The following is a 25,915-nucleotide window of genomic DNA, read 5'->3' as shown; positions in this document are numbered from 1 at the left end:
GGCATCAGCACTGTTTTCCAGCAAACTCTCCCCAAAATCTCATAAGATCTAGCCAGATCCTGCTGCTGCTATGCCACTTTGTGCTGTTGCCACACAACATAGGGAAGGGATGCTTTGGTGGGGGTTACGTAGCATGGCTGCTGTGGTGAAACCCCTGACAACAAGGGAGCCCAAAGTGGACACAATAAAAATTTGACATGGAAGGCTGAAATCTAGCTCCCATCCCCAAGCACTATTATTTCCCCCAACAAATGTTGCATTTGGATAAATGATACAACACACATTACTTGCCATATATATTTATTTTGGACATGATTCATTTGCACATGAAAGTCAAATACAGCCTGTCTTTAAGGAGGAGCTTCTAGACTTCTGGAAAGAAAGCCTGGGAGTCCTCAGGCTGAGACCACCCCTGCTTCAACCACTAGGCCGCCAATTTCCATAAATGGTGGGTTCTTCTGGGCGGTGGAGGTTTGCCTTCCCTCACCTACAGCTCATTGGCATCCTCGTCCATTGCGTCAGTGCACTCAAATTGAGTGACCTCACATCCCAGTGATGTAAGATAAGACACCAGCATCTCCTGACCGTAGTCACACATACTAGCTGTTGCACAGCCTCGGAGAGCACCAATCAGGCTGCTTCCCCCTGTTGGAAAAAAAAAGCACACACATATTTTTGAAATCCAAAACCCTCCCCCTTAAACACAACAGTGGGCAACTTTTTTCAGACCAAGAGCTGTTTTCCAGTCTGGGTGACCTTATGGGAGGTCCACTGGCCAATGGAAACATATGTAAAATTCACCTTTACATGGCAGGCTATTTTATACATACATTCAACCCCCCCCCCCGTCCTCCCTCCAGGTAACCAAGAGTTCAGGGGCAACAATCCAGCCAGGCCAAAGCATACAGGTAGGGTATGAAGTGGGGCTTGTGAGGGGTGTGGCCTAGGGAGAGGAGGTGTGGCTAAGGAGGATCCAAAGGGCCAGAGAGAGAGAGTCCCAGAGGAGTGCCTTCGGCTCCTGGGCCTGTGGGTCTCCATCCTGCCCCCTCCAATTTAAAGTGCAAATTTTAAGATGTATTTTTATTTAACAAAAACGATATTCCGCTTGATTGCAGTAAAAACTGCTAGGGGTTTACAAGAAATATTTACATTAGCAATAAAAGCAATTAAAACCATTAAAACAGCAAAAGGGAATAGAGCATGTCCCTATCTGAATAGGCTTTTAAGGTGTTGCTGGGAAAAAAATGGAATAAACTGGTGCAGGGTTCCAGGCAAGAACTGCAGAAATCACTAGCCCTTCCCTGTATTCTCCTCCTCCTCCCACCTCCCTGTCCACACATCCCTCCTCCTTGGGCTCTCCTAATAACTTTCAGCACCCTTAATAAACAAAGTATCCTAGCATCTTTTAGGGGAAGCCATGACTGCTCAAAGTAGCATGATACTTCCTCAAAGATGGGGCCCTAGTTGCAGTCCATTATACAAGACTCACCATACTTCATGCGACCCCCAGCGAAGAAGCATTGATCCTCCTCATTTCTGCAGCTGACGGTCTTATTGCCCTCACACTCATCTGTCAAGATGGAGAAGCAACTCGGGCACTTCAGCCCATTGAGCTCCCTCGTCTCACTCTCAGGCACTGGAAAACAATCACCACACCACACCAGCATTGCAATTAGTCAATGTATTTCTTTTGCAGATGCAAACCACAACTTGCTGTATGTGAGGGGTGGGAATTATGCATCCCCTTCCAAGATGGATGCGTGCCACCTTCTACCACTTCTGCAAGTGGAGTGCTCAACCATGCTCCATTCATCCAGGACTACATTAAGGCATGGTGCAAGTGATTTCTAACTGGGGCCAAATTCACAGCATACATTTCAAGCAAAGGGATACCACTTTAAGCAATTGGGCTTAGCACTGAGCAGCATTGGGGGGCATTCTGAGAGACAAAATGGCAGCCACAGAGGCCATTTGCTGGAGACTTCCTGTGCAGCGCGATCTCGTCGCAAGCGGGGATTTTTCCGTGAGGGAAATCCCGGGCTATTTTGGAGGGAAAATGGGTGCTACAGGGTGCGGTGGCCCCCCAAAAATACCACTGGTGGGTGTCCAGAGGGTCAGGATCCCAGCGGACCAGGAGCGGTCAGCCCGGCCGTCAGGTAGCTTCGAAAGAAGTGAAGAGAACGGCGGAGCGGATTCGCGGGTCGAGGGAAGCCATTATCTACCTCCAGATAGCGAAGCCCCGAGCTTGCCGAGGAAGCGCTACGCTCTCAAACCAAAGAAATCTGGTGTCGAACAAGCTAAAATTTGAAGTTATATAACAAGGAAGTCCCGGAGCAAAAAGGAGAAGTTGCGGAGCTCAGCTGACAGCCGAAATCAACTCCGACGCAGCACTTCTTGCAGAGCTGGGAAAAGTGAAAGTGAGTTGCCCCAGCGGATACCTTTTTCCCCCTTGTCCGAACTTTGTTAAAAAGTAACTTATTTCAAAGATACTGTTACAGCAAAGGGGGAACAGAAGTTTAACTGTTTCTAACTGAAGTTCTGGGTGAATCGGAGGGCGTTAGTGATAAGAAGGGACGCTTCTCTATTTGTACTCAGTAACAAAAAGGTAGTGAAACGGAAGAGAAGGTTCCGACGCCATTGCAGACATCTTATGCGTCACGTACGGACACCTCAGTGGAATATCTTCGAGCAAGACTGAGCAATATCAGTTGGTTGGTGCAAACCGTCCTGCTTTTTTTTTTGCTTTTTTCTCTTCTATTTTGGGTTTTCCTTCTTTTATTACTTGTGGGGTTTATTTTTACGAATCAGGGGTGTGGAGACTGACGGTGACGGATACTTTCCGTTGCTTCCTTTTTCTTCTCCTCAGTTGGAGAAACGCTATACAAATATTGACCAAGACCTCTAGTGGATAAAGAGAGGCAGCACAATTTGTTCTTTCCTCTTCACTTAATTGATAGACTTTGATGGTCGATTAGCAGACATTTAAGCTATCTCTCTTGAATGCATAATAGGACTACTTCACTTTAAAAGGGAAGAGGGTCCTGAAATATCCTTCCTCCAATCTCCTCCAACTGAATCTGATGACTAGCTACTAAATTGTTATCTTAAATATTATACTTCCCCTCTTCGTGTTCGGCAGGACCTTACCAAAAGAACATCATTATAAAAGGATTAGCCTGAGTGGAGGCAAGAAGACAACACAGTGGACCTTTATATGAACTTCTGGCGATATACATATAAGTTATATAAGTTATAAAGACTATTTAAATTTAAATAATTGTAAAATTGTTAATAACTGCGAAATAACTGTGAAAGGACGGAATTGGGTTAAATCGACAAACTTTGTTGGGAGGGGTGTGTGGCTGAGGGTTAGGCAAGAAGTTGTTGGTGTGGGGGGAGAATTACTGGGACAAAATGTCAAACCCAACAAAGAAAGGAGCTGAGGGGGGGACACCGGTAGAGAGGAAAGGATCTAAACAAGAGATAGACTTTAAGGCAGATATTCTAAGAATGTTTGCGGAAATCAAGCAGAGCGAAAAGAATTTAGAGTCTAAATTAGAACAAGTAGACAATAAAATTGGAAAAATGGATAAAAAAAATGACGAAACAGTAAACGAATTGAAAGGGCAAATAAAAGAAGTGTTTAGAAGGACTCAATCGGTAGAGGAGGGACTGAAGAAGGCAAGATTAGAAATGAAAGAGGTCAAACGGGAAGAAGAGAAATTTAAAAGTAGAAATGATGGAATTAAACAAAGCGCAGGAAGAGATGAAGGATGTTATAGCGATGAATGAACTTCGGATGAGGGAGGTGAATCTGAGACTCAGAGCTGTGCCGGAGACTCAGGGAGAGAACATTAAAGACAAATTGATAACAGAACTGGCAAAATGGATGGAACTACCTACAGGAGAGATGGCAAAGGCGGTCCAAAGTGCATTTAGAATGAAAGTGAAGACAACTAAAGCAAAAAGATTCACAGGGGACTGCCTGATTACATTTAAGGATAGAGAGATGAGAAATTGGATCCTGCAGAGGAACAGAGAAAAAAGACTGAATATAGACGGGAATTTCATAATCATTTTTAAAGATATACCAATTAGACTGCTTAAACGAAGAGATCCCTACAAATTGCTGGTCCAGACATTAAAGAGAAACAATATCGAGTTCAGGTGGGAGTTCCCAGAAGGAATTTCATTTATGTATAGAAGTAAGAGGCACAGACTGACAAACCCAGAGGAAACTGGGAAATTTTTGAGGAAATATAAAGAATTAAAAGCTGATCCGGAGGAAATTAAAGGAGCAGAGGGAAGAACACCAGGACAACTAAAACCAGAGGAGGCGGAAGGAGAGAATAGAAAGGAAACGGACGAAGAAGAAGACGAGGAAGAAGAAGAGGCAGACAAATTATAGGTAAATATTTAGATTTTATTTAAATTAAGATATCATGGTGTTAAAAATCTGGAATTGGAACATAAATGGGATGAACGAAAAAAAGAAAAGGAATAGAATTGAACAGTTTCTAAAAAGGAAAAACTTAGATATCATATGTTTACAAGAGACACACGTAGCAAGAAGACACAAAAAAATATTAATCAATAAAAGACTGGGAAATGAATTTGTATCGTCAGACAAGGAGAAAAAAAGAGGAGTGGTCTTATATATTAGAAAACAAATTGAAGCTCAACAAATATTTAAGGACGAAGAGGGAAGGATAATTGCGGTTCGAATCAATTGGCATGGAGAAAATCTGATTATTGTCGGGATCTATGCACCGAACGGAAATAAAACAGAATTCTATAAAGTGCTAGAAGAAAAACTATCTGAATATATAGATCAGAAAATCATTTTAATGGGTGACATGAATGGGGTGACCTCATTAGAAATGGATAGACGCAGAGAAGGAATAAGTAAAGAAGGGAAACTACCAAAATCTTTTTTTTCAATGATTGAGAGTTGCAATTTGATAGACATTTGGCGCCTCAAGCATCCATTAGACAAACAATTTACGTTTTATTCTGAACCGAACAAGTCAATGTCAAGGATTGATCAGATTTGGATCTCGAGTGAACTGACACCAAGAACCCAACGGATAGAAATTCAACCGAAAGTAATCTCTGATCACAATCCAATAGAATTTGAATTAAGAAGCCTCGAAGAAAGAACTTTCAGATGGAGATTGAAAGATTATCTCCTAGACGACCAGAAAATAGTGGAAAAAGCGCAAAAGGAATTATCAGAATATTTTATAGCTAATTGCAGTAAAGGCACAAAGGATAAAGTTGTATGGGATGCTAGCAAGGCAGTAATGAGAGGCTTCTTCATTCAGCAAAACTCAATTAAAAACAAAAATAGAGAAAAAGGGAAAAAAGAAATTTTGAAGCAAATTATGGATAATGAACAAAAATTAATTAAGAAACCAAACAATTTGGAGATAAAAGAAAAGATTAAAATTCTACAATCACAGTTTGCCACTATAATAAATAGAGAAGTAGAATGGAATATAAAGAAGTTGAGACAAAGAAATTTTGAATTTGCAAATAAATCAGGAAAATGGCTCGCATGGCAATTAAAAAAAAGGAAAGAACGGAATACAATAAATAAGATTACAATAGAAGGAGAAGAGGTTACCAACCCGAAGGAAATTAGAAAGGGATTCTTGGATTATATAAAAATACAGAAAGAAATAACTCGAGGAAAATAGAGAGATATTTGAAAGAGAAAAAGGTACAAAAGATCCCGAATGGAAAAAGAGAGCAACTGAATACCCCAATTGATATAGCAGAGATAAAAGAGGTGATTAAAGAGCTAAAAAGGGGGAAAGCTCCAGGGCCGGATGGATTCACTGCCTGTTATTATAAAGAAATGGAATCAATTTTGATAACACCATTGAAGGAAGTGATGAACAATATTCTAAAAGAAGGAGAAATCCCGGAAACATGGAAGGAGGCATACATCACATTTATTCCAAAACAAGACTCAGACCTAACCCAAGTCAAAAACTATAGGCCGATTTCACTCCTAAATTTAGATTATAAGATATTTGCTGCAATCCTTGCAAAGAGGTTGAAAAAGATCCTGTCAGAAATTATACACAAAGACCAGGCCGGCTTCTTACCAAGCAGACAGATGAAAGACAACATAAGATATATAGTTAATATAATGGAATATCTGTCTGATAGGATTGATAAAAGAGCTGCAATGATGTTTGTCGATGCCGAGAAGGCATTCGACAATATAATATGGGATTTTATGTTGAGAAACCTGGAATATATGGAGATAGGCAAAGATTTTCTTAATGGAGTAAGAGCTATCTACACAGAACAGAAAGCCAAACTGATTATAAATAATGTGGTCACAGAAGGAATAAGGATACAAAAGGGAACGAGACAGGGATGCCCTCTCTCGCCGTTACTTTTCATAACGGTATTAGAGGTTCTTCTGAATTCGATCAGACAAAATAAGGTTATAAAGGGAGTGACAATCGGCCAGAATGAATATAAGATCAAAGCATTCGCAGATGACTTGGTTATAATGATCGAGGAACCAATAAGCACGACAAAAGCAGTTTTGGAGGAAATGGAACAATTTGGAAATATGGCAGGCTTCAAACTCAACAAGAAAAAAACAAAAATGATGGTAAAGAATATGGATCAAGATCAAATAGAAGCAATGCAACAACAAACCCAAATAGAGGTGGTTAAAAAGGCAAAATATCTGGGTATTTGGATAACTCCCAAAAATATAGATTTATACAAAAATAACTATGAACCAGCTTGGAAGGGAATCAAAAAGGACTTGGAGGTGTGGGGAAAATTGAAATTGTCATTTTGGGGAAGGATCTCTACAATCAAAATGAACGTGCTCCCAAAGATATTGTTCCTATTTCAGACTATCCCCATAATTAAGGGAAGTAAGATATTTAAGGAGTGGCAAAGAGTGATCTCAAAATACATCTGGCAGGGCAAAAAACCGAGAATTAAATTTAAACTGCTAACAGATTCAAAAGAAAGAGGAGGTTTTGCCCTGCCAGATCTGAAACTGTATTACGAGGCTTCTTGTCTTTGCTGGACGAAAGAGTGGATTAAATTAGAGAATAATGAATTGTTGGATCTGGAGGGATTCAACAATAGATTTGGGTGGCATGCCTATTTATGGCACGAAAAAAAGAGAGTCCATAAGGGTTTTGAGAACCACATATTCCGAGGTCCTTTAATTGAGGTATGGGATAGATATAAAAATCTATTAGAACCTAGAACACCACGGTGGTTTTCACCTCTAGAAGCAAAGAGTATAAAGAGATTAAATATGGGAAGTAAATGGATAACATATGACCAACTGTTATACAAAGAAGGGGGAAAGTGGAAAATAAAACCGTATGAGCAGGTGAAGGAACATGTACATGACTGGATGCACTATTTCCAAATGAACGAGGTGTTTAAGAAAGATGGTAAAGAACGAGGTTTCATGGATAAGGAATCGATATTTCAAAGCGAGGTTATAGACAATGATACGAAAAATTTATCCAAAATGTATAAACTGTTGTTGGATTGGAATCTGGTAGATGAAGAAGTCAAGTCGGTAATGATTAGCTGGGCAAAGGAGGTGGGCCACAATATACAATTTGAGGAATGGGAAAAATTGTGGAAGGAGGGCTTGAAATTCACTGCATGTATGACGTTAAAAGAGAATACGATGAAGATGTTCTATAGATGGTATATGACACCGGTGAAATTGGCGAAGATGTATAAGACATGCAATAGGTGCTGGAAGTGTAAGGATAAGGAGGGTACTTTCTATCACATGTGGTGGGGCTGCGGGAAGGTGAAAGACTTCTGGGAGAAAATATACAATGAGTTAAAGAAGATCTTAAAGTATACGTTTAGAAAGGAGCCAGAGGTCTTTTTATTAGGAATAGTAGGAAAGGAGGAAAGGAGATAAAAAGGGAAGACCGCAAATTTTTTAGATATGCAATTACAGCCGCAAGAGTGGTATTGGCCCAGAGATGGAGACAGCAAGAAATACCGACCATAGAAGATTGGAGAACAAAATTGTTAGAATACGCAGAGTTAGATAAATTGACAGGGAAGATTAGATACTTAAGAGACCAAAAGTTCATCGGGGACTGGGAGAAATATGTAGAGTATCTGGAATGTTTAAGTAAAGGACAGATGACGCTTAAGGGATTTAAAGAAGCACTGTAAAAAAGTAATAAGTATTGATTAAAGGGAATAGGAGGAAAAGAGATAAACAATGTCAATACAAGTCTGATGAATGCGTAATGAAAGTGACGAATACGGATGATTTACGGGACAGCTGAGGGAAGTACAAAAGAGAAAGAAGTTATGAAAATGATGTGAAACTATTGTATATATATATATATATATATATATATATATATATATATATATGCAGGTTTTGGTGTCCTCGGGTGTCTTCCCGTGTAAAAGTTGGGGTGTCTAGGCGACGTTTCGACGAGGTCTCACTCGTCATCTTCAGGCTGGTGCTTTCGGCTTCTTGTTACTGGAACAGAGCAGGATCTCAGTGTTTGAGTTCCTATAAATACTGTAGAGGGGGTGTGGTGTATAGCCTCCAATGTTCTGGGCAGAGAGGAAGTTCCCAGGCTAGTGTGCCTTTTCTTCTTTTGTTCCTTAATTACTTGAGAGATATCTTGAGTGATTTCTTGAGTGATATCCTGAGTACCACTTAGGTGGGTCATTAGGTGTGGATTAGTTGTTAAAGTCTTTGTGTCTTGACCTCTTGAACTTTGTGAAGAGTTTTCCTGAGAAGATGGCTGTACTGTACTTAGTTGTGCTCTGGCTTGGCTTCGTGTATAGGGGCGAGCTGTGGTTTTGTGGCTTGTGTCAGCCAGATCTGTGTAGGGATTGCAGGGGGGTGCAACATCCGGAGGTGCCACCATGGATTGGCTACTGGATGGTGTCTGTAATTCATCTGTGGAGAGGTAATTACAAATTACCTTTGTAATTTGGCCACACGGGAAAGAAAAACTGGATAGCTTCCTCACACATCTCAACAACTTACACCCCAAAATACAATTCACTATGGAAATAGAAGCCAACAACCAACTTCCCTTCCTTGACGTCCTAATCTACAAAAAACCTGATGGCTCCCTAGGACACACTATCTACCGGAAAAAAACACACACCAACCGCTACTTACATGCACAATCACACCACCACCCTGCACAAATAAACTCCGTAGCCAAGACTCTCATCTCCAGAACCAAACGCCTGGCTGACAAAGACCACTTGACAACTGAGTTACAGAATCTCTCAAACGTGTTAATTGCCAATGGATACCAGCAAAACAGGATTACGAAGCTAATCCAAAAGGAAACACCCCCCAAAAACCAAGACACAGAAGAAAACAATGGCATGGCCCTCCTTCCTTATATCAAGGGCACTACAGATAAAATTAGCAAAATCCTCTATAAACACAATATCAAAACAGCCTTTTGCACCAACCAAAAAATAGCCAATATCCTCAGAAACCCCAAGGATAAAATCCAGTTGGAAAACCAAGGGATCTATGAAATACCCTGCAAAGTCTGCCCAGCCACGTACATTGGACAAACAAACAGACGAATAAATGCACGTATCGCAGAACACAAGAATGCCGTCAAAAAAGAAGAAAAAACTTCCTCTCTTTTCCAACACATGAAAGAAACAGGACACGAAATTAATTTTGCAGATTCCAAATTGCTCTTTAACACGGAACATCACCACAAGAGAATAATCATGGAAGCCATCGAGATAGAGAAACACCCTCACAACATGAACAAGCGTGACGACACATCCCGCTTGCCAGACATCTGGAAATTAGCCCTCCCCACAAAAACTGACACCAGATCCAGAGGCACACAGAACGCCAACACCAATCAACCACACCAGACCCAAACCCAGACCCTCTCCACAGATGAATTACAGACACCATCCAGTAGCCAATCCATGGTGGCACCTCCGGATGTTGCACCCCCCTGCAATCCCTACACAGATCTGGCTGACACAAGCCACAAAACCACAGCTCGCCCCTATACACGAAGCCAAGCCAGAGCACAACTAAGTACAGTACAGCCATCTTCTCAGGAAAACTCTTCACAAAGTTCAAGAGGTCAAGACACAAAGACTTTAACAACTAATCCACACCTAATGACCCACCTAAGTGGTACTCAGGATATCACTCAAGAAATCACTCAAGATATCTCTCAAGTAATTAAGGAACAAAAGAAGAAAAGGCACACTAGCCTGGGAACTTCCTCTCTGCCCAGAACATTGGAGGCTATACACCACACCCCCTCTACAGTATTTATAGGAACTCAAACACTGAGATCCTGCTCTGTTCCAGTAACAAGAAGCCGAAAGCACCAGCCTGAAGATGACGAGTGAGACCTCGTCGAAACGTCGCCTAGACACCCCAACTTTTACACGGGAAGACACCCGAGGACACCAAAACCTGCATTCCTGTACCCGTGAAAATCTACGAAAGCATATATATATATATATATATACATTATTTTTTGTTGTTGTTTTGTTTTGTTTTGTTTTATGTTTAATAATAAAAATTATATGGAAAAAAAAAAGGCAGCCACAGATGCACACAAACGATGATAAAATTCTACAGAATGGCCCTCTTCACAAGAGCGGGAAAGAGAAAGAAAACTCTTAGTAGTTTTATCCTTAAAACTCACTTCTGGGAAAACATGTGCTTAGTTTTGGTAAAATAATGATTTCACCTAAGAAAAAATGCCAGCTAATAAGAACTATTGTGTGGGGTTTGTTTGTTAATCCATAGCTCTGTGAGGGGAATCAGGGTTTCCCAATTAACTCTCAGCACCCTTGAGAAACTACCACTCCCAGAATTCTTGGTCCTAGTGTTGTTATAGTGTTTACAATAAAAACATACACCAGGGTGTTGAGAATACTAAGGCGAACCACAAAATGGTGCCTCCTCCCAACAAGAAGGGAGGGGTGAGTGAAGATCTACACCAGGAACAAGGTTACAGATAGGTAGCCGTGTTGGTCTGCCATAGTCAAAACAAAAAAAATTCCTTCCAGTAGCACCTTAAAGACCAACTAAGTCAGTTCTTGGTATGAGCTTTCGTGTGCATGCACACTTCTTCAGATACACTGAAATAGAAGTTTCCAGACCCTTCTATATAGTGAGAAGGTGGGGAGGGGTATTAATACCAAGAACTGACTTAGTTGGTCTTTAAGATGCTACTGGAAGGATTTTTTTTTGTTTTATCAGGAACAAGGGAATGTGAACATCTACATCAGGAACAGGGGTGGGAGGAGACCAGAGTTCAAATCTGTACTTGAGCCATGACACTTTCTGGGTGACCTGGGGCTAGACACTGCCCCTTAGCCTGACTTATTTCACATGGGTGTTTGAGGCTAAAATGGTGAGCAGGAGAGCCAGAAATGCCACCTCAAGCTCTTTGGACAAAAGAGTAGGGATGTAAATATCAGAATGTGCTGCAGGAGAGGGACTGTGAGTAACATCACACAAGGAATGTTTCTAGGACTAAGGTAAAACTGTGAAGCTCCCTTGTAATTTTTGCTCATGAATGCTGCATGTTGTTCAAGTAATCTTGTTATTGATACATGGTTTTTGGTTTTGTTCTATGTGCAGTTTTTCTTTTACTATGTTATGTTATTAAATAATGCAGATATCCTCTTAGAAAGCACTGTTCTGTTGGTGAAGGCAGAAGCCCATGTTGTGGACGTTTGTAGAAGGCCTGGCCAATCCAGAGGTATCATACTGCCTTCTCACTTGCTGGATCATCACCTTGTTGTGGTGAGTGGGCTTCCACATTCCTATGACCCGTGTGAGCGAAGCCATCAGGAATCCTGTACTCCTAACAGGGTCACCCAAGGCGGTAAGGTCAAAGGGAAGGAGCTAGACAAAGAATGATCCAAAAAGTCCTCAATGGCAGAACAGGTGGATGATAACTAGTGGTATGTTACAACAGCTGTGAAGGCAGATAAGGGCTGCAGCAGATAGGAATCTACCGGTTCATTGTGACTACTCATGCCATCGGAACAGAGCCCTACTGTGAATAATAATAATAATAATAATAATAATAATAATAATAATAATAATTTATTATTTGTACCCCACCCATCTGGCTGGGTTTCCCAAGCCACTCCGGGCGGCTTCCACAGAGGTAGATACATATTCAGTCACTCTGACCCAAGGAATGAGGCAGTTGAGCAGCTCGGAAGCTGTATCCATGACTGAGCAGCCCTTTTTAGGATCCACTCTGCTCACCCTGGAAAGGGGGAGGGGCTAGAAAAGGTGCCCTAAACATAGTCTGCCTCCCTTTCCCCCTGACTGGATGACCTCGCCCAGTGGGGTCACCACCTAGCGGTTGTAAAACACAAATGAATTTTGGAACATGGAATATACAGACGTTGTCAGATAACACAGATAGTGAGTGTTCTGAATGCAGAACTGCCATCATTGCAAGAGAGCTGCAATGTTTTAACATCACTATTGCAGCGCTTCAAGAGACTCAAAGAGCAGGCGAGGGACAACTGAAGGAAGAAAAAGGAGACTACACTTTCTTCTGGAAAGGTCTATCTGAAGAAGAACTTCGGATACATGGAATAGGCTTCGCTATCAAAAATGATCTTGTGAAGCTCCTGTCAGAAGTCCCTACCGGCATTAATGAGTGACTCTCAACCCTTCGAATAAAGCACACCAAAAACCAACAGGCTACTCTTATAAGCGCTTATGCACCAACACTGGATGCCGATGAAGACATTAAAGAAAATTTTTACTCTCAGCTGGATACCGTTCTATCAGAGATGCCTAAGGAAGATAAACTCATCCTCCTGGGTGATTTTAATGCAGGAGTTGGGTGAGATTTCAATCGGTGGCCTGGGACTATTGGGAAAGAAGGAATTGGCAACAGCAACCAGAACTGAATCTTACTTTTGACGATATGTGTGTCAGCATCGCCCTTGAGCCAGTGTACCAACTGGACTCATGCACTACAGCCCGACTAGGCTAGGCGAGCTGGCTAGCACTGCCAGAGACCTCCTTTCCCACAGGAACAGGTCACAGTGCTGTGGACTCACAGCTTGCAGCTGAGAGCACCGGATTGACTGTCTCAGTAATGCAGTCGTTGCGCAGCAGCGTTTTGCAGAGTCTTGCAGAGTATAAACCACTCGGAGAGCAGCTCTGTAAAATATCCTCCTTTATTCTATAACTACAGCTATGATACAAACTATATACAGAGCTAAATATTCTGAGCATAAATCAATGCTATACTCTGAGTGCCTGCAGCTGCTCTTAGCAGCAATCTTATCTATAAACACGATCTCTTGCACTCTCTCTCCGACACACTGACTGACTCTCTCTCTCACACAGATTCACTCACTTGACTAATTAAGTAGAGAGCAGTACATTGCTCCTCCTCTCTGTAGAGTCAGCAGAGACCTCAGGAGATGATCAGGAGATTCTTGGGTATGGGAGGGGTGAAATCTCCTCAATGTGTAGCGCACAACCTTGTTACTACCAACACACTCTGGCACCTCTTAGACCAGGGGTCAGCAACCTTTTTCAGCCATGGGCTGATCTGCCATCCCTCAGACCATTTGGTGGGCCAGACTAAATTTTGAAAAAAAAATACGACCGAATTCCTATGCCCCACAAATAACCCAGAGATGCATTTTAAATAAAGGCATACATTCTGCTCATGTCAAAACACCAGGCAGGCCATACAAATAACCCAGAGAAGCATTTTAAATAAAAGGACACATTCTACTCATGTAAAAACGCGCTGATTTCTGGACCGTCCACGGATTGAGAAGGTGATTGGGCCACAACCGGCCCTTGGTCCTTAGGTTGTCTGCTGATGTCTTAGACTATGTTATTGTCTGTGCTAAAGATCACCATGATCTGCTCCTTACCAGAGCTATGACGAGTGCCGACGACTGCTGGACAGATCACTGACTAATACGCTCCACAATGGCTATCAATATTATACCTTAACGTAGGCTTCAAGGAAGGAAAACAGGTGAGGTTGTTTCAATACATAGAATTAGCGAGATTAACACAAAGAATTAGGCATCATAATTTGGCAAAAATAAAAGGTGAATGGACTAAATTTTTAAGTTATATTGAGACTAATCTGGGAATTAATAATTTAACAGCAGACGATAATTAATACCTGCGACGTTTAGAGCTATTGTTAGAATAACTGCAGAAACTATACAAGATTACATAACCCTAAATCGAGTGGATGGAGGTCTACTGTTTGTACTGTTTGTTTGTACAAGTTTGTATAAGTCTGTTTAAGTTTCGTTTCTTTTTTTCCTTTTTGCTTTTTGGTGTGTGTATTTTCTTCTTGATATGTGTATTTTTTTATAAAGAAAAACTGTCTAATAAAGATAAAAAAAAAAAGATCCCGTTAAGTGGGATTGCTTCCAAATGACTTAAGGGCCATCTGCTTTCAGAATTCCCTGATAACATCGAGGAACACTGGACCAAGCTAAAAACATCCATTATTGCAGCCTGTGAACAAAGTCACAAAGACCATCTATGGGCGAATAAATCATGGCATATTCCCCCTACGCTCAGCAGACGGGATCACACTTCTTAAAGTTAAAGAAGCTATTACACCGCTTTAAAGAACATTACTGACATCTCCTTTACTGCAACTCCCCCATAGCTGCTGAGGTCCTCTCACAAATTCTGCAAAAACAAGTTAGAGATGAGCTTGCAGTATCTCCAAATCTGGGAGAGTTGTGTACAGCTGTTAACCATATGAAAAACAAAAAACAAAAACAAAAAATAAGCAGACCTGAGGGGATACCTGCCAAAGTCTTCAAAGTGGGTGAAATTGAACTTACACAACAACTTCACAAGCTCATCAAAAAAATCTGTCAGAGAGAAGAGATCCCAGCAGACTTTATGGATTCCAAAACTATGTTGTTGTTGTTTTTTTAAAAAGGTGACAGAACTGATTGCAGAAACTATCAAGGCATCTCTCTATTAGTTGCAGGTGGTAAAATTCTTGCAAGGATCTTAGCAAACCATCTCTTAACAATATCCGAGGGGACCGTTCCTGAATCCCAAAATGGTTTTTGGCCTTTTAGGGGGACAGTGGACATGATTTTCACCGCTCAACAGCTTCAAGAAAAATGCAGAGATCAAAACCAACCCCCGTATGTGTCCTTTTTTGACCTAAGGCTTTAGACATTGTAAATCTTAATGCCCTGTGGACTGTCCTTCTGAGAATTGGCTGCTCAGATAAATTTGTAAACATCACCCGACTCCTCCATGATAATATGACAGCAACAATCGCAGATAACAATGGCTTTCAAAGTGAACCATTCACAGTGGGATCAGGGGTTAAAGAGGGTTGTGTTATTGCCCCAACTCTAGTCATTGTTTTCATTGCCATGATCCTACAAATGATCTGACAATTATCATTGTCGAAGGGAAACTCCCCACCGGAGTAGAAATCATATATTTAACAGATGGAAAGTTCTTCAATCTGAGCAGGCTGAAAGCAAAGAGTAAGGTTACAGTAACTTTCATCATAGAGCTTCAGTATGCTAATGACAATGTAGTGTGTGCACGCTCACAGGATGACCTCCAAACCATCCTAAATATCTTCCCAGAAGCTTACGAAAAGTTTGGCCTGTCACTCAACATCCCAAAAAACAAGTACTGCACCAACAAGTACAAAATAACCCTCTGCAGCTCCACAAATCCAACTCAATGGTGTAACATTGGAAAATGTCAATCACTTTTCCTACCTAGGCAGTTATCTTTCCACAAGGGCTAACACTTATGCCAAAAGCCAGCATCCCTGAGCTCTGTGAGTGCAGCTTTCTGTCGATTGAAGTGCAGAGTGTCACAGGGAAACCAAAATGCTTGTTTACAAAGCTATTGTACTACCAACCTTACTGTATGCTTGTGAAACATGCACCACTTATAAACACCATCTCTAACTCCTCAAAAGATTTCATCAACGGTGTCTCTGAAATTTTTTACACATCACTTGGGAAGACAGGCAAACTAATATCAGTGTACTGGAAGAAGCAAATATCACTAGTGTTGAAGCAATAATTCTTCAACATCATCTTCGTTGGACTGGTCATGTTGTGCAGATGCCTGATTAACTTAAAAATGGAGAGCATAATGCTGGTGGTCAGCAAAAGAGGTTTAAAGACGGTCTCAAGGCAAATCTTTAAAAATGAAGTATAAACACTGACAACTGGGAAACCCTGGCCTGCGAGCGCTTCAATTGGAGAACAGCCTTTACCAAAGGTGTCATGGGCTTTGAAGACACTCGAACTCAGGATGTAAGGGAGAAATGTGCTAAGAGGAAGGCATGCTTGGATATCCACACCGTGATCAACTCCCGCCCAGAAACCAATGTCCCCACTGTGGAAGGACGTGTGGTTCCAGAATTGGCCTCCACAGTCACTTACGGACTCATTGTTAAAACCGTGTTTATGAAAGAAAATCTAACTTGGCTACGAGTGATCGCCAAAGAAGAAGAAGAATCTGTTAGAGTTTAGAACTTAACGGGTTAAGTTGTTCTGAGTAAATGCCTCCCATTCTGACGTAAGGATTCGAAGGTGGGAGGAGTTTTTCTCTGTTCCTCTTTGTCTTTGAGGGAAAAGGACGCAGTTTGCTATGGCTGTGAGAAGCCCAGGAGTGTATTTCTGAGAAATGTCGCAATAAAGAACTGTTAATGACAAACCAGTACTTTGTGTGTTTGTCTGAAGCTAAGCGACAGCTTTGCCGCTGTGTTTTACTCTGCAAGGCGTGAAGCGATGGAGAGAATTGCCGCAGCTGAGAGGAAGCGCGCCGGACCGCTATAAACTGCAGCTTAATTGGGGTCGTAAACCAATTAAGCCTAATTAATCCTAATAGGTTATGGGACTAATTAACCGCTTGTAAAGCTGTTGCTGGAGGTCTGCTGGAATGCTTTGAAGTCTGCGTTCTGAGGCAGAGAAGCTGGCCGGAGGCGGAGGTCTGCGTTCTGCGTTTTTGCCTGCTTCTAAGAGGCAAGAGAGTTGCTGAGAGCTGAGAGCTAAGAGCAGCTGGGAATCGTTTCTCCACGGACGGGTGCTGGAAAGCTGATACGTGAGTAAGCTTGGGGCCCCTTGGGAGAACATGGCGGAAGGCCACGATTCATACTCCGTCCCTTTTGAAAAATTGGACGGCAAGAATTGGCAAGAATACAGCAGGAGGCTGAAGGCATGGCTGGTGGCAAAGGGGCTGTGGGAGGCTGTCCAGGCGCCCCCACTACCCACACCAGGGGCTGGAGCTACAGCAGCTGACATACAGAATGCTCATGCTTCTCAGAGGAGAAACCAAAGAGCCCTGGGAGCTATTGTGTTTAGCTTGGATGGCTCACAGCTGCCTTTGGTAGAGGGGCTGGAGAATGCATGTGACGCCTATCAAGCGTTGGAAAGGGTGCACCACAGAACCACTGCTGGGGCAAAGATACACACCACCAGACGCTTGTTTGAGATGAAGCTACGTCCTGGGGATAGCATCAGAAAGCATGTAACTGATATGCTGGCTGTGTTTAACCAGCTGAGACTGTTACAAGTCAACTTTTCAGAGGAGCTGAAAGTGTACATTTTGCTCAGCTCTCTGGACAAGAGTTATGACAATCTGTGTCTAACTCTGGAATCGATGGATCCCCAAAATTTGACTCTGAATTACGTGGCGGGACGTTTACAGGATGAAGAAGAACGATGCCAGAAAGAGGGCAGGGCTGGCACCGGGAGCTCTGGGTGTAAGGGCGGAGCCAAGCCGGCGGAATGCACGGTCCAGGCTTTTTCCGTTCGTCATTGTTACATCTGTAATTCGACGGAACATCTGCGTCGCAATTGCCCCCACCGGAGCAGAGAGGCGAGGCAGGATGTCGTCAAGGTCACTTCCCATGGGAACCAGCCGGGTTTCCATGGCAACCAGCCTGGAAAAACAGGCAGGCGTGGAACTGAGCCAGGTGGACGTGCCAAACGCGAGGAGGAAGCTTATCAACTGACAGCCAGTCTGGCATTGTTTGAGGACAGCTGTGAGAGAGACTCTGAGTTTTGCTTTGTAATAGACTCTGCAGCTAATTGCAATTTGATTCCAGAGACCCCTGCTGTCGAGATGTGGAATTGCAAGGCAGTTCCGGCCGGAAAAACTGTTTTATTTGCAAATGGACAAAAGAAAAATGTAACTAATGTTGCATCAATGTTTCTTTCTGTTTTGCAGGAAAAGGTGGAATTCTGCACCGTCCCAGGGATGCATCACTGTCTTTTATCTGTGCCTTATTTGTTAAAAAAGGGGTTTAAGGTTTCTTTCGAGAATGATTTCTGCACAATTTCCAAAGGAAGGAAGATACTTGCCAAGGTTAAAAAGGGGCAGAATGACCTCTTCATTCTTAAAACGCCTCTGGAGGGTGAGGGGAAGGTTGAGAAAGCACAAGCCCTGCGTGCTACAGTTCCCACTCATGTTTCATGTGCTTGTGTTTGGCATACCAGGACAGCTCATGGTTCTTTAGAAGAACTGCAGGCTCTACCTGAGGTCTCTAAAGGTTGTAAGATTACAGAATGTGGTAATGCCATAAATTGTGAAACTTGCAGACAGGCAAAGGTAAAAGGGTGCAGTTACCCAAAGGTGGAGAGGGTAGCCACAAAACCCTTTGAACTGGTTCACATAGATCTGTTAGGTCCCGTAAAGGAACCAAGTCTGGGAGGGGCCAGGTTTCTGCTGACGATGCAGGATAGCTTTTCGCAGAACATCTGGACTCACGGTCTCAAATCCAAGGAAGATGCAGCACAGCTGATCAAAAGCTGGATTGAGGAGGTGGAACTAAGGTTCTCCACCAAAGTGCAAGCAGTCACCAGTGACAGAGGTGCTCAGTTTACTGGATCTGCTTTGCAGAGGTTCTTTCACAAGAAAGGGATACGTCACACAGTTAATTCACCCAGTCAGAGGGGGGTGGCAGAGCTTAGAAGTGAGGCTCTGGTTAAGGCTGCACAGGTGTTGCTGGCAGATTCTGGGTTACCTCCAAGGTTTTGGTTGGAGGCGATCAGGTATGTGAGCTTCACCTGGAATCGTACCTACAATTCACTAGTAGGTGACACACCTTATTGTTTGTTGCATGGCAGGAAACCCCAGATTCATTTTCTGCGGCCGTTTGGTGTAATTGCATCTGTGCCGATGCCTAAGGCTTTGCAAGGGCCAGATGGATCCAAGTTCCAGAAAATGATCTTCTGCGGGTATGAGCCAGCAGCGCGTGCATGGAGGTTTGCGTACCCATCAGGTGATCAGAGTAAGGTGCTGATCAGTAAACACGCTGAGTTCTATGAGCAGGATGAAAGGTCAAAGACTCCTGTAAAGCATGATGTTCTTTCAGAATGTCTCTCTGATCCAGAGCAGGAAGGTTCTGATGAGGAGGAAGGAGAGGCTGAGTCTGCTGATGATGATCAGGTCACTGACCAAGGTCAGGAGCAGGATGGGGCATCTCCACAAGTTGTTAAAAGAGAGCCCAAGAGTGAGCCTAGTTCTCCTGTTAGTGTAATGGAAAGGATTCGAAGACGCTTTAAGTCAGAGGGGGAATCCCGTGATGCAGAGGACACACCTACTGACCACCGTGAGTCAGAGGAAGCTCCTGAGTTTGTGCCCAGGCGATCCAGTCGCACAACGAAGGGTATTCCACCTGAAAGGTATCAGGCCACAGGTGCGTGGGTAAGTTTCGCACAGTGCGAATCTGAGAGTTGTGTGGATGTTCCACAGGTCTTGTCAGAATGTGAGACAAGAGGGGGTGTTAGAGTTCAGAGTTCTGAGTAAATGCCTCCCATTCTGACGTAAGGATTCGAAGGTGGGAGGAGTTTTTCTCTGTTCCTCTTTGTCTTTGAGGGAAAAGGACGCAGTTTGCTATGGCTGCGAGAAGCCCAGGAGTGTATTTCTGAGAAATGTCGCAATAAAGAACTGTTAATGACAAACCAGTACTTTGTGTGTTTGTCTGAAGCTAAGCGACAGCTTTGCCGCTGTGTTTTACTCTGCAAGGCGTGAAGCGACGGAGAGAATTGCCGCAGCTGAGAGGAAGCGCGCCGGACCGCTATAAACTGCAGCTTAATTGGGGTCGTAAACCAATTAAGCCTAATTAATCCTAATAGAATCATACTGCCTTACCAGTCTGTCCCACTAAAAATATCTCTACAAATGCAAATGCATCAAAGAAAATGGGTCACTCTAGGTTTCGGGGCTAGAACTCTGGGAAACCAATGAGCCAGTGATGTGAAGTGGTTAGAAAGTTGGACTAGAATCTAGGAGACCAGGGTTCAAATTTCAATGTAGCCATGACACTTGCTGAGTGGCTTGGGACCAGGAACCATCTCTCAGCCTAACCTATTTCACAGGATGCTTTGAGGCTAAAATGGTGAGCGGGAGCTTAAGATTTTTGGAGGAAAGCATAGGATGTAAATACCAGAAGCTGCTGCAGGAGAGGAACTGTGAGTAGCATTATGGGAGGGGTGTGTCTAGGACTAAGGTAAAACTGTGACGCTCCCTTGTAATTTTTGCTTATTAATATTTTGGGTTTTGTTCTATTAGTTCCCACCACCCCCATACTATGGCTCCAATGCTTCCCTGCTCATTCCCTCTGTCAGTGGCTCCTCCTTGTCCCACCAGTCTGAATCAGGTTTGAAATCTTTCCTAGTGTCACCCTCAGGCACCTCCTGGAGCAACTGGCTGCCACCACTCCTCCTTGTCTAGCCAGTCACTGAGATCAGGATACTGCCAAAAACTTGTTTGTCTTTCTTTGATCTCTCTCATTACTTAAGTTTTGTGAGACCATATTTCCTGATGATGATACTTACTTTCGGGAGGTCCGCTGTTGCACATATCTGTCTTGCAGCAGGAGGCCTTGCTCTGGATGTACAGTGATGAGGTTATGGAGGCACTGCCATAGCTTACAGCACACAACTCTGTCTTGATGCAGGACTTGAAAACCATTGTTGACCCCAAAAGTGCTATAAAAGAATTGGAAAAGGAAATAACTAGACCTGGGGATATGGCTGGTCCACCCATGAGGCAAGGGTTGATGATCACCTTATGTGGCAGCATCCAGAGGGGCAGGGGATCTGACCATCAAGAAAAGCATTGCCTGATGCTGCTGCCTTTGAAGCTGTGGTGTGATCCTTGGAGGCAAGATCTGTCACCTCCTCGTCAGTTCCTCTCCCCCATTTGAGCCACCCCATGTCCCTGTTGTTCATGGCAGGGACCTTGGAGCTCCTTCCTTTTTCTTTTCAATATAATGTTTATTAAAATTTCTTTTTTCCTTTATAACAACCAAATAAAATTTCTTCATCACATATATCTTTGCTCAAATTGAGCTCTGACTTCCTCCTGTCCCCCTCCCTGACTTCCATATGCAATCACTTTTATTTTGCATTTCTAAATCACCCTATTTACTTTATCTCCATACTTAAAAGACTTACTTCTAATATTTAGTAACAGGTATCAAATCATAACCTGTCCTTTTCAAACAGTTCATCTTGCTGGTTTCAGATTTCCCCCGTCAGTCTCGACGGCTCAGCGTATTCAATCATCTTTGTCTGGCATTCTTCCAATGTTGGAAGTTCCTACTGTTTCCATTTCTGGGCTAAACGTATCCTTTCTTCCATGGTAGCATTCATAAATATATTTATGTCTTTTTTGGGGGAATTTCTTCACCTATGATCGCTAATAAAAAAGCCTCTGGTTTTTTTACTAAAAGTATTTTATATAACATATCTCAGTAGACTTTAATCTTAGGACACGTCCACCACATTTGAAAGAAATTCCCTTCCTTCTCCTTACAGTTCCAAAATACCTTATCTTAAGTTCTATACATTTTAGCAAATACCACCTCGGAGCTCCTTTCTGAGGCTCCCTCCGCCTCGCTGGTGCCTGTGCAGGAACACTGCCTCTTTCCTTGTGGGGTGGTCATTCGCAAAGCACAGGATTCAAAGCCACCCTACCTGTGCCTTGCAGGGCTGCCTGCAGTGCCTGGCTGCCTTCGACTGGCAGAGTGGGCTCCGTTTTTTCTCCTGTGCTGAAAAAGGCAGCCAGGTGGCAGCCAAGGCTGTCTCTGCCTGGAGCCTGCACTCCACCCAGGCTCTTGCAGCTGGGGAGGGAGAGCACTTTAACTGAGTCCCCGCCCCACTACTGGCTCATGTGAGCCAGTGGTCATTTGTGGTTTTTCCAAAATTGCTTGGCTGAGGCGAGGGCAGCAGTGTGCTCTTAACCCAAGCAGTTTAAGGAGGGAGGGAGGGAGGAACAAGATGTATAAGCCTTGTCCATGCAGCTTTTTTCTCCCAGTGCAAGTATATGGGACAGACCACGATGATGATTTCACATCGTTGATGAAACTGCCACCCCTCCTGAGTCCCTCTGCCTCCAGCTCCAGGCTGCAGCTTGTTTTGTTTTTCCTCAGCATGCTGGGTGCTGGAGGCAGAGGGACTCAGAATAGGCAGGGTTTTCCCCACCGATTTACTGCTGAGTGAAGCTGTCATCACGGTCTGCCCCTCATACCGGTCCTGGGGCGATATATCAATAAATTGCCCAGGCCTAATCTTCAGTCACCCTTTCTTCCATTTATGTGGGGTGGGAAACATTTCATGGTTTTCCTCAGGTATCCAGAGTGGATAAAGGTATCCACAGAGTGGATAAAATTCAATTTAAAAAATCAAAATAATCAGATTTTTAAATTTTTAAATAATCAGATTTTTAAATTTAAATTAGATTTTTTAATTTAAATTAGATTTTTTAAAATTAAATTGTGTTTTTTGAAAAAATGCTTTTGGAGGATCCCCCCCCCCCAAGACAGTTTTCTATTTAAGTTATATTATAGTCCAAAGACTATCCTCATCAGGAAATAAGGATTTGTTTTAAGCTTTTCATGTGTGCTATAACTCCCTCTAAGGTTTTTCTTAAAAAATCGTTTAATCACATCAGTTAACAAACATGGATGCATATGCTATAATGTTACTGTTTTAGTTAAATAAATTATTTAAATTATTATTAATGAAATGATTATTTTTTCCTTCCAATAAAATACAGCAGAAAAGACGTCCAAATATAAACAGTTAATTTATTAAACCTCACAAAAAATTCATAATTATTTGTCAATGTTTTTCTAATAGTATAACCAAATCAGTAATTTTTGATATAACTTTAAAAACTACTCTGAAAATTTATTATTCCAAAAACAAAACCTTCATCTAGTTGTAAATATTAAGATTACACCAGCAAGAATGAGTCTTTATGTAAAAAAATGTTTTAAATTAAGTTTTACTGACTAGTGTTTTAAATTGTGATTTAAATCAAATCCTCCCTGTAACTGGACCAATGAGAGTTGATGCTGGAGCTCATAAAGGGAGCATGTACCACAGACAATTAGGAAGGGGCAATATGTCAGTGTCAGTTTCTCTTGGTTTCTTATTTTAAGTTCATTTCTCCACATTTTCATATCAGTTTCCAACTCCTCATCCCCACCATCAACATTTAGTGTGAATGTTATTGTCACTCTTAGGCCCTATCTGCAGGGTCATACTGATTTAAGTAGTTATGTTTTCCCCCATGGGGGTGGGGGGATATTTGTTGACCATATTGGCTGTGAATCCTGGCGGACTAGCTCTCTGCCTTGCGGGTCATTTTTCACTTGGCCTGGGAGATGGGAACCTGATAGACTGACTCCAACTAAAAAAGCTGAGGCTGCTGAACCGACACTTGGGTTGGGGTATTGTTTGGCTTGTTTTGTTGCTGTTACTGATATCCATCTTTCCTATCTTTATTTTTAGCTCTTCTTATGAATTAGGTGACTGTTGCTTCATTTTGTTGTAGGTTATTCTATGCACACTTTACCCTAGTATGTGCATTTGTATATTGATTACATGGCTGGACAACTGAATTGCAAAAATGGGAGAAGGGCAGATTCTGAAGGATGTTTTGTTTTGCTCTGCCAATTGAGTAAACACACCTTTAAATATGAACTGACTTGGATTTCTTCACTGCTCCTACAGGCAATGCAGAACCTACAACACTTCTTTATGAAAAGTCTTTTTCAGTGGTTTGTGGCTAAGATATGGCCTTAGAAAGTGAGTCAGGGGGTTTACGTTTTGGTGATCAAAGAGGTTGAAAGTTCTTCTCACTTACACAGTTTGCCAACTCCAAGGGAAGACATGCAGGACTGGTCACTGGACTCGTCACACTCCTCAATGGTGGCATTTTTGCAATCTTTTCCTTGACCGAAACAAGCCTCACATGTCAGAGTTGCCACTGCAGACAGGGAAAAATGGGTTTAGAAAACTTTAGTAACTGTGTAGGAAGAATAGGTCTGTGTCAAGGTACATGAACACAACACTTTCTGCTACAAACTCCATCTTACAAGAGGTAGCAAAGGCCACCGAATTTGATAGCTTCAAAAGCGGACTGGATAAATTCATGTTTACCATTCGCAATTGATATATTTTTTCTGCAACATTGGAGGCACTATTTGACTACTAGTTTCTGCAAACTAGTATATATTCCTTCTGTAGTTCTTAAAATCTGTGAATGGGGGTGGGCTTTGCATAGACCAGAGAATGATTATTGAAGATGACTCCTGCAGTCTAAGGGAGAGGACCAGTAGAGAAGGTGTGGGGTAACCTTTAACCCTCCCGAAGTTGTTGTACTACAACTCCCAACAGCACCAGCAAACATGACAGACTCTGGTAAGCACATCTGTTACCCCTGGAACCTGACTCCACTCAGAGATTGGGGTCCTGTGTAACACCAGCCAACTAAAAGATTTCATGGGGGGGGGGGCAGGATAATTCCACTCTGAAATATGAGAAGAATTGTGCCTATAGATTGTGTGCTATACTATCATAAGTTTCTACAAATGTAAGCAACTTACTCTTTGCTTTAAATCAGGCATGGCCAAAGTCCATTTCAGGGGCCCACTGGTCAGTTTAATCCGGTCCCTGTGTCAGTTTATTTTCCTGGGGTAAAATCCTGAAAAAACCTCAACAACTTCAGTCCTAAAAAATGCTCAAAAACTTTGGTTGGCCCTTTGGTTGTCCCCCACGGCTTTTCTCTTCATCAGATCTGGCTCTCTTTGAAAAAGGTTTGGACACCACTGCTTTAAATTTAAGCTAGGATTCTGGTTTATTGAAGAGTGAACTAGTGCCTCTTTTGCAACTTCAGTCCTAAAAAATGCTCAAAAACTTTGGTCGGCCCCCACAGCTTTTCTCTTCATCAAATCTGGCCCTCTTTGAAAAAAGTTTGGACACCACTGCTTTAAATTTGAGATAGGACTCTGGTTTATTGAAGACTGAACTAGTGCCTCTTTTGCTCCCCCAATGTACTTGGGGATGCCACACCTCTGTATGCATTTGGTAAAATAAAGATTTAATATTGAGAACAAAGTTTCAGGAGGAAGGGGCAGAATTTGAGTGGACGATGAGGCAAGCAAACAGGAAAAAAGTTCAAGAAACATACTCTTTGTTGTAGATGAAATCTAGGATTCTGGTTTATCCAAGAGTGGGCGACTGCCCCCATTGCTCCCACAATGGACTTGGGGATACTACACCTCTCAGTATGTATTTGGTTAAATAAAAACAAATATAAACATTGGGAAGAAACTATCTATGATTGAGGATCCCTTGTAGCTTGACCATATGCTTTATTCCGCTCCCTTTCAAAGGAAGCACAAGTCCTTGTTCCTTTCTTCTCCTGCTTTAATGGCTGACCCCCCACTTAGTTCCTTCCTGGAAATGATCAGCACAGCAGTTGTGGTTCTGCTCACCTGGATTCAGAAGGGTCAAGAGGAGGCAGGAGATCAGGAGTGTCTTCATCATTCTAGAGAGCTGAAGAGGCAGGAAGGCGTTCGAGAACAGCACTGGG

General features: G+C 42.5%; 1 protein-coding gene and 1 long non-coding RNA gene across 4 annotated transcripts in view; one reads left to right on the top strand and one right to left on the bottom strand.

The window, feature by feature from the left end:
- The window catches only part of LOC309346271, a 172,220-nt gene that overhangs the window by 27,599 nt on the left and 118,706 nt on the right, over positions 1 to 25,915 (top strand). The window lies entirely within an intron of this gene.
- Positions 333 to 25,915, bottom strand: LOC309346068 (phospholipase A2 inhibitor and Ly6/PLAUR domain-containing protein-like). 2 transcript variants are annotated; one of them, XM_081869744.1, is made up of 5 exons: positions 25,818 to 25,915; positions 24,185 to 24,307; positions 20,866 to 21,018; positions 1,490 to 1,636; positions 333 to 645 (listed from the first exon to the last, which is right to left on the bottom strand). In XM_081869744.1, exons 1-5 carry the CDS (start codon positions 25,867 to 25,869, stop codon positions 488 to 490), a joined length of 633 nt encoding a protein of 210 aa, XP_081725870.1. In that variant the 5' UTR covers positions 25,870 to 25,915; the 3' UTR covers positions 333 to 487. The 2 variants fall into 2 exon arrangements, with proteins under 2 accessions (XP_081725870.1, XP_081725871.1); XM_081869745.1 differs by lacking the exon at positions 20,866 to 21,018.

This window comes from Podarcis erhardii (genome assembly GCF_964252035.2).
Source record: "Podarcis erhardii genome assembly, chromosome: 7".
Lineage (NCBI taxonomy): Eukaryota > Metazoa > Chordata > Lepidosauria > Squamata > Lacertidae > Podarcis > Podarcis erhardii.
The sequence above is the reverse complement of the archived record's forward strand: the minus strand, read 5'-3'. Positions and strand labels throughout refer to the sequence as shown.